This window comes from Oncorhynchus keta, chromosome 7, assembly GCF_023373465.1.
Source record: "Oncorhynchus keta strain PuntledgeMale-10-30-2019 chromosome 7, Oket_V2, whole genome shotgun sequence".
NCBI lineage: Eukaryota > Metazoa > Chordata > Actinopteri > Salmoniformes > Salmonidae > Oncorhynchus > Oncorhynchus keta.
Window position 1 is genome coordinate 6,399,142 of NC_068427.1, and position 13,223 is coordinate 6,412,364.

Genomic DNA, 13,223 nt, shown 5'->3' on the forward strand with positions numbered 1-13,223 from the left:
ATTGAGATGGTTTAGGATGAGTCAGACTGTAGAGGTGAAGGAAAAGCAGCCAACAAGTGCTCACCATATGTGGAAACTCCTTCAAGACTATTGGAAAAGCATTCCAGGTGAAGCTGGTTGAGAGAATGCCAAGAGTGTGCAAAGTTGTCAAGGCAAAGGGTGTCTATTTGAAGAATCTGAAATGTGGTTACTACATGATTCCATATGTGTGTTATTTCATAGTTTTGATGTCTTCGCTATTATTCTACAATGTAGAAAATAGTAAAAAATAAAGAGAAACCCTTGAATGAGTAGGTTTTCTAAAAACCTTTGACCTGTAGTATGTCTATCAGTGGCGTGATAACATGGTGTCTTAACACAGCATTTAGGTCACACACGGGCCCCAATACACAGGGGACCAGAGGCAGGAGGAGCTAAACTCACACAAATAGGACACTTTCTCAGAATTGAGTCCTTTCTCTTTCTCTCGCTCTATAATCTGCAGCTAACCACGTTTACGCTAGCCTTCCTGGCCATCCGTTAGAGGATTTAACAGTGTCACATGGGCTTTTCCAAGATGAACGTTTCTAAGCTGGTCTCTAGCATGCATTTCATCTCCACAGGACCTCACCAAGTGGAAGAACCGTCGCAAGAGCGTCAACTCTGATATTGTGAAGAAGAAAGAGGAGAGGGAGCAGATTGAGCAGACCACAGAGAGCAGCGGAGGAGGGAGCGGTGGTTTCCCGAGGTCCACCCGGAGGTAAGAGTGACACCTGAGGACAGGTAGACACCAGGGTCAATACGTTCATTAGGGCACTCAATGTAAAAAAACAACGGAAAACAAATGAGGGTTTCTTACTGGACGTGCTGAGTTGATCCCTCCATGTTCAGGCAGCCCCTCCCTGTTCTTCCATTTGGTGCATTATGAACATGACAGGTAGATACCTAGGTTGAATACATACAGGTCTGGACATGAAAACAGTTCCTTTTTTAAAATCCATGTGCTGCAGGAAACTACATTGTTAATGTGACAAAACTGTCTGGCAAGGTGATGCCAATTACCACGTTGATTAGCAATCATCTAACAATAACCTATGTAATTAAAGGTGGCAGATAGCCTTAGTGGTTAAGAGCATTGGGCCAGCAACCGAAAAGTCACGGGTTCACAATCCTCAAGCCGACTAGGTGTTAATGAAATATGTCCTTGAGGGTGCAGTTTTGGTTTGCCTGGTACAAGGGCAAACTCCAAGCCAAAATCAAGCACAACTTGAATACTTTCAAGGATTTGACATGTTTTTGACCCTGCTCTAGTACAGTACATATTAGCTTTACTATACTGAGGAAAGGGCACACACTACAAATGGCAAGGTGCAGATTGACTGAATGTAAGAAGGAATCCTCACAATGACTGAAAAATATGCTGCTAGAGTAGACACCCTCAAGGACAAATCCTGCCTGTTTATAGTTACTATGCTCTCTTTATTCTTTTAACACACAGATACCAAATTACATTTGGACTAGCCATGTTCCTACAAGGAACACATCCTTTACAGACAATTAGAAACATTATTCATTGGTTGTAGATGTTTAGCTACGTTTGAAGTATAATGTCATCGGAATTCTCATCAGTATTTTTAGACGTGTGTTTTCACTCTCACTCAAAACTGTCCTCTTACTGTATATGTACTGATTGCACCAACACACATGTGTCGATGAAAATGCAGGCACAGATACAGGACCATACAAAGTTAGTCAGTAATTGTCTCTCTGCTAAGTGTGAAAGTGTAGCATAATCGTGGCTTTAATCCTGCCTCCCCTCTACCCCCTCTTTGTTTTATTTTGCCCTGTGTCCCTTTCAACCTTCATCCACCTTTCACCTATTTTTTACCCATCCTCTCTCACTCTCTCTCTCTCTCTCTCGCTCACGCATTATACCTTGTAATCCCTTTCCCCTCTCTCCCCTTCTCCTCTCTCTCTTCCTCCCTCTCTTCCCTCTCTCCTTCACTGTCCTCCCTTTTTTCTCCATCCCTCCCTCTCTTCCATTCCCACAGCTCCATCGGCAGTCGTCTCAACTCCCTCGCCGCCCTGGACCAGGACGTGTTTGAAGACTCCTCTCCGGTCCTCCAAACCCGTACTCTCCCCCCCAGGAGCTACACCATCGACTATCCCTACACCCCCGTTGAGCGCCCCAGTCCCACACCCCCCTCCGTGCCCCACCCGAGAGAGAAGGACCCCGTCCCCACCACGGCAACCGACAGGGCCTACTCACCCTCCAGGGGTGACATGAGCAACAGTAGTGACCGTCCCTCCGGTTCAGGTAGCGACATCACAAACAACACTACCACCATCGGTCGTACCTCCAACTACAACCGCTACGTTCCGACACCCTCGGAGAGAGCACCGACCCCCTCGGAGAGAGCCCCGACCCCATCGGAGAGAACCCCGACCCCCTCGGAGAGAGCCTCGACCCCCTTGGAGAGAGCCCCAAGCCCGGCCTTGCGGTACACCAGCGCAGCCAAGATGGAAGAGACCTCCAGCACCACCACCACCCCCAGCTTCCTCGCAAAACTACCCGAGCCCAGGCGCCCGTGGGCAGGCAAGGTGGCTGAAGAAGTGACCACTTCCACTGGTGGTGGTTCTCTGTACAAAGTACAGCCACTGTACAACTCGGTGGCAATGGAGCAAAAGCCTGTGCCTCCCAGTGTGTCTCGGGTTTCTGCCTCTCTCCCCAGGAGCTACATGAAATCGGATAGTGCTCGCCTCACCTCTGTCATCACGCCACGGCCCTTCGGGAGCCAGTCCACCTGCGTCGCATCGCTGCCACGCGCCTACACCGTGAGTACTGTAGTATACTGTAATATTACCACACCTTCCAGTTTTGTCTGTATGTGTAGTTGTTTGTTACATCAGGACTGCTCTCTGCAGAAATAGCTTTTTAGGACATCTAGAGGAGTTGGGTGATATACTTCAATGGCTGTGTACTGGGTCATGTTCATTAGGACAAGCAACATAAAACAAATGTTGCAACAAAAAACGAAAATGTCCGTTTCTTATTAGAGTCCAGATAATCGTTCCCTGTTTGACTGTTTTCCTCCATTTGGTGCATAACGCAGTCCTAAGACTGTAAGAAAGTTGTGTTGTTTGTTGCATTGTGGTCGATTTCCAATGTAGTAGTTGCTCACACCAACTAGCCTGGTCTGTGTACCTTAGGGGAGTAACAGTTCACCAAACCCACGGTTCGGTACGTTTTGCGGTTTTGGGGTCAAGGTTCAGTTTTGGTACACTTTAAAATGACCTGCCATTCACAATGTTCCTTGTATTGTCTTTTGTGACCGGATTGTTATGTTGGACCTCACAAGTTTCCACTCTGATGCTGCATTTGTAACCATGTGGGAGGGCGGAATTGACCAGTTGTGAAGTCTTAAATACCAGTCGGATGCATTCATGTTATTTGAACTCGTTGAGAAAAGCAGATTGATTAATGGCCAACAAGCTGTGTCAACCACAAACTAAACGTACAGCTATCATGCTTGTAAACAAATGATAGAATTTTAAAAAACACATTAACACTACAACTGCTAAAGCAGGAATTTTGACTGCTCGGGAATTTAAAAAAAACACATTAACACTACAACTGCAAAAGCAGGCATTTTGACTGCTTGGGAATGTTAAAAAACACATTAACACTACAACTGCTAAAGCAGGTATTTTGACTGCTCGGGAATGTAAAAAAACACATTAACACTACAACTGCTAAAAAAAGGAATTTTGACTGCTTTTGACTGCTCGGGAATTTAAAAAACACATTAACACTACAACTGCTAAAGCAGGAATTTTGACTGCTCGGGAATGTAAAAAAACACATTAACACTACAACTGCTAAAGCAGGCATTTTGACTGCTTGGGAATGTTAAAAAACACATTAACACTACAACTGCTAAAGCGGGCATTTTGACTGCTTGGGAATGCTAAAAAACACATTAACACTACAACTTCTAAAGCAGGTATTTTGACTGCTCGGGAATGTTAAAAAAAGTATTACTCTGCCATTTAAGTCATGCCCTCCTCCTTCCTTGACTTTTCGTTAGTCTATTTAAGTCTATATAACACACTGCCGTTGTTAGAATCTTAATATCACAAATAGAACTTGAGTTATAACCAGTTATAGAAGGGCATGTCATTTTGTGAATGGTTTTCCTCTTTGCCCCTCCTTCGCTCCTTCTCCCGACAGTGGAAGGTGCCATGCCCAGTTGATAATCACCCCGAGATTTGCTTAGAAACTGAACCTAAACTAATTCCACACATGAAACAACAGATTATTAAGTAGGTGGCCGACTTGGAGTAGACAGTGAGAGCATGCGTAATTTACAATGGCAAGAAGGCCAAGACGAATGGATGCACATGCTGTGTTAGCGCTGCTACAACATCCGAATGAAAATGATGCTGATGGTGGGGAAGAAATTAATCAACATCTCAAATTCTTCTTCTTTTTCTGAGCCTACTCCTCAGGGGCTTTTCTGAGCCTACACCTCAGGGGCTTTTCTGAGCCTACACCTCGGGGGCTTTTCTGAGCCTACACCTCAGGGGCCTAAACCGCAAAAATATAGGACAATGGGCACTAAAGCATGTTCCCGCGCCACCGCCATATGAAACATTGAGAGAGGAAGGAACGGCACCCTTTAGATAGAAAAAGCCATGACAAAATGTCATCACTGAGAGAGCAGGCCCTATGTCTCAAGTAAAAAACAACATCAGTGACGCACTCACCAGCTTTCCTTGTTTGTGTCATGGACATCAGGGACTGTGGCTGAGGTGCAAAGGGAGCAAGGAGACACTGCCTGGGATCTATCTGTTGATGAGCTGGATGCATTCATTTCAATGTCCATGGAATATTGCCCATGGAGGATTCGGTGGAAAGCGCATGTGATATGTAGAGCTTCTGGTCAGACATGTATGGGATATATTTCTTTGGAGAAACCATGTCAGTTCAGAAAGATCATGTGTTTCCTCCGTTTGGATGACAAGAAACGAAAGCTCGACGCCTGGAAACCAACAAATTTGCCCTGGTATTCGATGTATAAATAATTGACTTATTTTACTGTTGTCATACCGACACTTATATTCATAATATACCATTATTGTTTTTGTGCTGATTTTCACCATTAAGCACACTTGACGCTTATAATGATGTTTTCGGCATTTGACAGCATGTCTTGCGTCTTGGTGGTTGAGGTATTTTTTGTATTTTGTTGTTGTAAAAATAAGCTGTCACTATTTTTCCAATATGTATGCTTTCTGTTTCATAGTTGTAACAAAGGCAGTCTATAAATACAATATATTAAACAACAGAAGTCTTGTTTTTGTTGTTGTTGTGTGTTTTATTTATTATAGCCTACAGTAACAAAATAATGGAAATGCTATTGTTATTTTTTTTTTTAAATAGTGTTCTAATATTACCTAAGACCTTCATAAACACTACCAAATCATTATTTTTGCGATAACATATATGAAATGTAATAATTCCACTGTTAATAATGTGTTGTTGCATTTACCTGTCAAATGCTGTTCTAGAGGCCGTTTCCTTAGTCGCACTGAGGAAACGGTGCGACTAAGGAATAGATTAGTTTTCCACTAGTAATTACCAGTTTGAGGGCTGTTGAAGTGGATTTTTCCCAGTCATATGTGTTAAATTCCCACTTCCCACTTGGTTACAAACACACCATGACCCTGCATTCTTCAGTGCCAGATGCACACTTGTGACTCTCATAAAAGGGAGGTGTCGAGCATGGTACTCCGGGGTAATGTGATGGGCTGTCACTGTTAAAGATCCAGTGCAGATGATTTTATCTCTATATCAAATCATTTATGGGTAACAATTGTGATTTGTTTTAAAGTAAAATGGTTAAAAAAAATATATATAATAGGGCAATTTCTCAAGCAAGAACTTTTCCAGGGAAAACTGTAAACTAGCTTTGATTGGCATAGCGGTTTCTTATTGGTCTAACTAATTTACAACCTGGTGTTGTCACCAGACAGGCCAAATCCCGTCAAAACAGGCAGAAATTTTAGGGGTGTCTTTTAAAACAGGTCTTATGCTAAAAGGACATTAACATAATTTTCACAATTTCACAGTATTATTTCAAACACATAGTGTGGAAATATATATAAAGCACAGGGAAATCATGTTTTTGACTGCAATGGGCCTTTGAGTAAGCGCAACAATTCATTGAAAACTTTGGCTTGCTTATATAGAGCGAGTACTACCTGTTTGCTGAAGTGGCTGCACAGGGGACGTTTGTAAAGTGGCTGGAGCACTTCCACCAGGCGCATATCCCCGGCTATAAACCAAAGACTGTAACAAATGTACAAAATAGCTCTTGTAATGTCTTTGGCTTGGTCAGTTTCTTTGCATTTCCGTCTTGCTCCACTATACTGGGGTGACATTAACATAACTTTATACTGGGGTGATGTCAGTGTAGATGTGTCAACATACTTGAGGTGCCATTCTTGTTGAGCGTGGGGATATACTGTCAATGTTTAATCCACAGCCATTGTAATCTACTGCACCTCACAAAAGGACAGTTTAAAATGCACCAATTAAGATTACAATTTTGATTAAACGTGCACATATGCTCTAACCTGTGCGTCAACCTAATTAACATAATACAACATTCTCACACAGTTAAAAAAATAATTTCAAAAATAATTTTACCTTTTATTTAACTAGGCAAGTCAGTTAAGAACAAATTCTTAGCTGAAAAGTAACCATTTCTTGTTCTGCCCCTGAACGAGGCAGTTAACCCACTGTTCCCCGGTAGGCTGAATGAACAGTGGGTTAACTGCCTCGTTCAGGGGCAGAACAAGAAATAGTTACTTTTCAGCTCGGGGATTCGATCCAGTAACAGAAAGGTTACTGGCCCAATGCTAGAGATATCCATTTTTTGCAGGGATGCATCTCTTTTTATTTATTTTTTATAATTTAAAAAAAATTATTATTATTATTTTTTTGAATTTGACCCCTTTTTCTCCCCAATTTCGTGGTATCCAATTGTTGTAGTAGCTACTATCTTGTCTCATCGCTACAACTCCCGTACGGGCTCGGGAGAGACGAAGGTTGAAAGTCATGCATCCTCCGATACACAACCCAACCAGCTGTACTGCTTCTTAACACAGCGAGCATCCAAAACAGAAGCCAGCTGCACAAATGTGTCGGAGGGTACACCATGCACCTGGGAACCTTGGTTAGTGCGCACTGCACCCGGCCCGCCACAGGAGTCGCTGGTGCGCGATGAGACAAGGACATACCTACCGCTAGGCCAATTGTGCATTGCGGCCGGTTACGACAGAGCCTGGGCGCGAACCCAGGGACTCTGATGGCAGTACAGCGCCCTTAACCACTGCGCCACCCGGGAGGCCATGCATCTCAATCCACCGCATCTGCCAATGTCGCACTTCCACATCTGGGATGAAAGGTGGCAGAGCTAGAGCGGTGTTTGTCAGACCATGAAATATCCCAAAAATTGTTCTCAACGCAAAAATGACTGTAGCATCCGAATGGTTTGGCCTACAAACTATTATGACCACCCTATGGAAATGGGAGACTCTCATGAACACGATGCCGTTTTTCCTCACCCAAAGTTTCACGGGACTCGTCTGAAGGTAACTTTCGGGAAGTATTCAGGCCACTTGACTTTTTCCACATTTTGTTACCTTACAGCCTTAATCTACACACAATGCCCCATAATGACAAAGCGAAACAGGTTTTTAGACATTTTTGCAAATTGATTAAATATGGAAAACAGAAATACCATATTTACATAAGTATTCAGACCCATTGATATGAGATTTGAAGTTGAGCTCAGGTGCATCCAGTTTCCATTGATCATCCTTGACGTGTTCCTACAACTTGATTGGAGTCCACCTGTGCTCTATTCCTTTTTAACCTAAAAAACTCCCTAGTCATTGCCTATGACAACCATATCCATAGCATGATACAGCCACCAGCATGCTTGAAAACATGAAGAGTGATGTTGGATTTGCCCAACGCTTTGAATTCAGGACACATTTTATGCAGTTTGACTTTTTAGTGCCTTGTTGCGAACAGGATGCATGTTTGGGAATATTTGTATTCTGTACAGACTTCCTTCTTCTCACTCTGTCATTTATGTTAGTATTGTGGAGTAACTACAATGTTGTTGATCCATCCTCAGTTTTCTCCTATCACAGCCATTAAACTCTGTCATTCACCAATGGCCTCATGGTGAAATACTTGAGTGGTTTGCTTTCTCTCGGGCAACTGAGTTAGGAAGGCTGCCTGTGTCTTTGTAGTGACTGGGTACATTGATACCCCATCCAAAGTGTAATTAGTAACTTCACCGTGCTCAAAGGGATATTCATTGTCAGCTTTTTCTGTTGACCCATTTCCCAATTTGTGCCCTCCTTTGCGAGGCATTGGAAAACCTTGGTGTTTGTGGTTGAGTCTATGTTTATAATTTCACTGCTCAACTGAGAGACCTTACAGATAATTGTATGTGTGTGGTACACAAAGGAAATAGTCATTCAAAAACCATTTTAAACACTATTATTGCACACAGAATGAGTCTATGCAACTTGTGTGACTTCTTAAACAATGTTTTATTCCTGAACTTACAGTATTTAGGCTTTCCATAACACAGGGATTGAATGCTTATTGACTGTAGACATTTCAACTTTTCATTTTGAATTCATTTGTAAAAAAATCTAAAAACACAATTCCCCTTTGACGTTATGGGGTATTGTAGGCCAGTGACACAAAATGTCAATGTAATATATTTTTTAAAGGCTGTAAAAGGTCTGAAGGATCTGTAAATATAGGCTCCTTGTTAACCATATAAATATTGACTCCTCAGAAAAGTGTGAACGGCGAGATGGATGTCACCCAGAAGTCGTCGGCCCCCAGCCGCTATAGCCAGGTTATGACCTCCGAGGATGAGGCACGTTCCCACTCCAACTCTGCCAACAGCAGTGGAGGAGAGGAAGAGGAGGAGGAAGAAGAAAAGAGAGAGAGGGTAAGGGGAGTGAACCCTACACGGGTCCCTACCCTGGCCCCCTCTCCTGTCCCTCCTCAGGCCAGGAGTCCTTTCACTGCACTCCAGCCCCCGAAAGTGGCCTCCTCAGCCCCGGTCAGTCCTGTACCTGCAAAGGACACAAACAAGGTAGGCTTAGAATTTGGTTGCTATCAACCCCCCACCAAAAAAAAAAAAAAAAAAAAAAACACTGAACTAAACTTAAACAACTTAAACCAAATATAAAGTATGTCGAAAAAATACGATGGCCTATATTTTTTTTTAAATAATATCATCTTTGAGAACACCAAAATAAAGCTAAACAGTCAGGGGAATCAAAAATTCCCTAAACAATGAATTTAACAGTATTGTTTTTTAAATTAAGTTTGAGCAAAATGCATAGATTTGCAGGAAATTATATTTAAAACTGCTAAATCTTCTCTCAGCTACATGGCAGAATGTGTAGAATTTCTGGAAATTGGCTTAAAGTTTTATGTTTTAAACATGAAGATGGGGGGCCTCTAAAATGTTCAAACTAATTCATCCGCGCCGACTGCACCCATCGCCACGCCACTAGCCAGGAAAAAACCTGATTAGGCAGATAAGTATTTTTCAGAGCAAACTTGAGTGAGTGACTACGATTTACACTGGATACTGCATGCATACTGTACTATGTTTTAGTGATGTGGGGGGGAATAGTTACGTATCAAGATATTATTTTTTACAATATATCGTATTGTTTTGGCAATATCGTGAGGTCTCGGGCAATTCCCAGCCCTTCTATGCAGCTAGTGCGAGAGAGAGTAGGAGTGATGCTTGCCATTGTCAGACTGCAATTAATAATTCATTGTGAAGACCAAATGTTATCAGTTCCCTGGCTTGGAACACAGCCTAACATTCTTAATGAGTGTGTTTGTGTGTTGTGTAGGAGAGCTACGCTGACATGCGGATCAGTCTCAACCAGAAGCCCAACAGCAGTCGAGACTTTGGCTTCCAGACTGAGTGGGACTCCACTGGAGCACACGTCACCTCCATCCAACCAGGTAAACACACACACACACACACACACACACACACACACACACACACACACACACACACACACACACACACACACACACACACACACACACACACACACACACACACACACACACACACACACACACACACACACAAACACCACACACACACACACACACACACACACACACACACAACAAACACACACACACACACACACACACACACAAACACCACAAACACACACACTTCACGGTGACAACTTCCACATTATATACTGTAGTGTTTTTGCAGACATGACTGAAGGATCTTTAGAATTCACTATAGTGTTTTGCGGACATGACTAGTGTGTTGTAGTAACACCTGCTGATTAGGGTTAGCTAAAATGGCAGACCAGACTATGCCAGTTACTGTTTAATGAGGGGAACACCTCAACCAGAACATAAGACACCTGTTCATGACAGACCACCTATTGAGTTGGGTCAACAGTTCTGAGCAATGCAATGGACCAGACAACACCTTAGCAAACATATACATTTTTTATTACAATTGTAACATTAGACAGGTTATAGGTCCATAAAAGGGAAACCGTACATAGAAAGATATAAAGAACAAGCAAAAAAAAAAAAAAGCTTAAAGGATTAGGTTTGCTTGTTTGACAGATAAATGACATGCATTAACAAGCACACCAAAATGACTTCTCAGATCTGTCACACTGGATAGCACTGTTGTATTTCAGAAAGCTTTCAGAGATTCAGCTGACCAAGTTCACACAAGATGACAAAAACAGTGATGAACAATACTGTACTTCTGAGGGTAGGAAATAAAGAACAGTTAACCACTGTATTTGCATGAACAATAGATCTTTTAGAAATACATATTACTTTACTTAAAGACAGACATGAGTACAGTAGACAGGGAAGAGGTAAGGGGGCAGGGGATCTTCATGAGGGGGAATGGAGTCTAAGACATCAAAAAAGGAACGTACAGTAATATCAGGCAAGTAACTATTCAGATTTTGGGTAATTTTACAACATGACATTCAACAGTTGTGACACAACAACAGTTATTTTACCTTTATTTAACTAGGCAAGTCAGTTAAGAACAAATTCTTACTTTCAATGACGGCCTAGGAACAATGGGTTAACTGCCTTGTTCAGGGGCAGAATGACAGATTTGTACCTTGTCAGCTCGGGGATTCGATCTTGCAACCTTTCGGTTACTAGCCCAACACTCTCACCTCTAGGCTACCCTGCCGCCCCAAATGTACTTATAACATCCAGTGCAGTTGGGGCAGAGGTCAGTTGTGAGTGAATGTATCAATGTCCTCTGTTTTTAGTCTATGCAGTATAATGGACTGACTAGTTCAAATGTGTGTGATGTGAGAATGTATGTGTATGTGATCCTTTTAATATAAGGTGATGCCAAATAAAAATGTCCATCCTGGATGGACAGTTTTATTCTATTCTACATGACAGATTTGATACTATTGATTTGATTCTATTCCAGCCATTACGATGAGCCCTGTATTTCACTGCTGGTGTTCTTCAGTTCGTGAGCTAGTAGGACCCGATGGGACCAAGTAACAGAGCATGTGACAGGCCTTATGTAGGGCAGCCTCTATCTGGGTCAGATCTGCTGGCCCTGTCTCTCTCTAGCCTATATATATGTACTAAGGAATCACTTGGCTATCGCTGCACCACTGTTAAGAAAAAGGTACTGATGCCACTCTGTGCACAAAATGGTGGAATCGCTGTTTCTAGTTATGGTAACGGTGATGTTCGCATTCATGCTTATACTGTAGGTTAGGTTTGCCCTAATTTGCTACGGGAGTAGCTGTCACCTGTTGTCATACCACCCCATCAGTGCAGATGAGGGAAGGAGACAAGAAGCAGAAGCCACTTTAAATAATTGAGATGGTTTATTGCAATCACTGCCTTGTCCTATCTCGGGCATGTCTTTTATAAAAAATATATAATGTAAATTAATGTATTGAATATTCTAAACATACAATATACTTGCAGTGAAGCCACTCAACAACTACATCATACCAGCCATCCAACAGATTCCCATTCAGAGCATCCAGGGTCAATGCCCTGCTCAAGGGCACGTTGACAGATCTACCACCAGGCCAAAAAATGTGAACCCGAACCCTCCAAGATCCCCCCACAGTTCCCCAATAGCTGTCCCTCAACCATACGAGACCCCTCCCAGAGTCCCCCCATAAGAAAAATCTAAAATACAGTTAATTCCATTCCCCACCCTCAAGAACCCCCCAATACACCAACAACCAAGAGAATGAACTAAAGAGAAAAAAGGAAAAGACAGAAGAAAACATCAATGGAAAAACATTATAAAACAAAATAATACATTTAAATCAAAGGACATCAAGGACAACTAAAATCATAACAGCAATGCCAACTGTATATGTTTGTGTGCATGTCTGGCACTATTACATGGATGTGTGTGTTCTTTTATGTGTTTATTTGAATGAGAGTGTGTGTATATGCATGTGTACAAACACCTGCACTGCATCAGCCTCAGGCAAACCGGCATTAGTTGTAAAAACACTGCCCCTCAGTGTCATTCAAACTTACTTTTATGTTATGTTTTATTTAGACTTTATTTTTTACTTTTATCTTTGACCATCATTCTATCTCCCACACATCAACACTCCCACTTGTCTCCAATTCCACATACCAACCCTCAGCTTCCCTCAGCCCATCCCACCTATCTCTGCTGGCCACCCACTTTGGGTTTTTTACGCAACACATATCTTTCAACTATGCTGTGATGTTTAGGAAACCATTTCAATCTATCTAATTGAGTAGAATCCACAGGTTGCAAGTTGAAGATGAATACTTTTACTAAGAGTATTAGTATATAAGTAATTGACTGACCAGGTCTCTCCAGATCTCCTAACAGTACTATTTCTAGGGTCAATTTTAGATCAATTCTATGCATTCTCAGCCATTTATGAACCTGAGACCAGAAACAGGCTACCTGAGGGCAATACCAAAATAAATAGTCTATTGATTCTGTATCCTCACAACAAAATCTGCAGAGCTTCGATGATTTTAAGCCCCAAATATTCAACATTTTGTTGGTGGCAAAAAATCTATAAAATCATTTTAGCTGAAAAAGCACTAAGTCTTGAATCTTGCGTTGTTTTATATA

The 13,223-nt window shown here is 42.1% G+C and overlaps 1 protein-coding gene across 6 annotated transcripts in view; it reads left to right on the forward strand.

Moving 5' to 3' along the window:
* The window catches only part of lmo7a (LIM domain 7a), a 128,511-nt gene that overhangs the window by 86,525 nt on the left and 28,763 nt on the right, over window positions 1-13,223 (forward strand). For all 6 annotated transcript variants that reach the window (XM_052521874.1, XM_052521875.1, XM_052521877.1 and 3 more), the window contains 4 exons: window positions 603-739; window positions 2,031-2,814; window positions 8,868-9,173; window positions 9,952-10,066. In XM_052521874.1, the coding sequence (XP_052377834.1) occupies window positions 603-739; window positions 2,031-2,814; window positions 8,868-9,173; window positions 9,952-10,066 (1,342 nt within the window). The remainder of the gene's footprint in view (window positions 1-602; window positions 740-2,030; window positions 2,815-8,867; window positions 9,174-9,951; window positions 10,067-13,223) is intronic.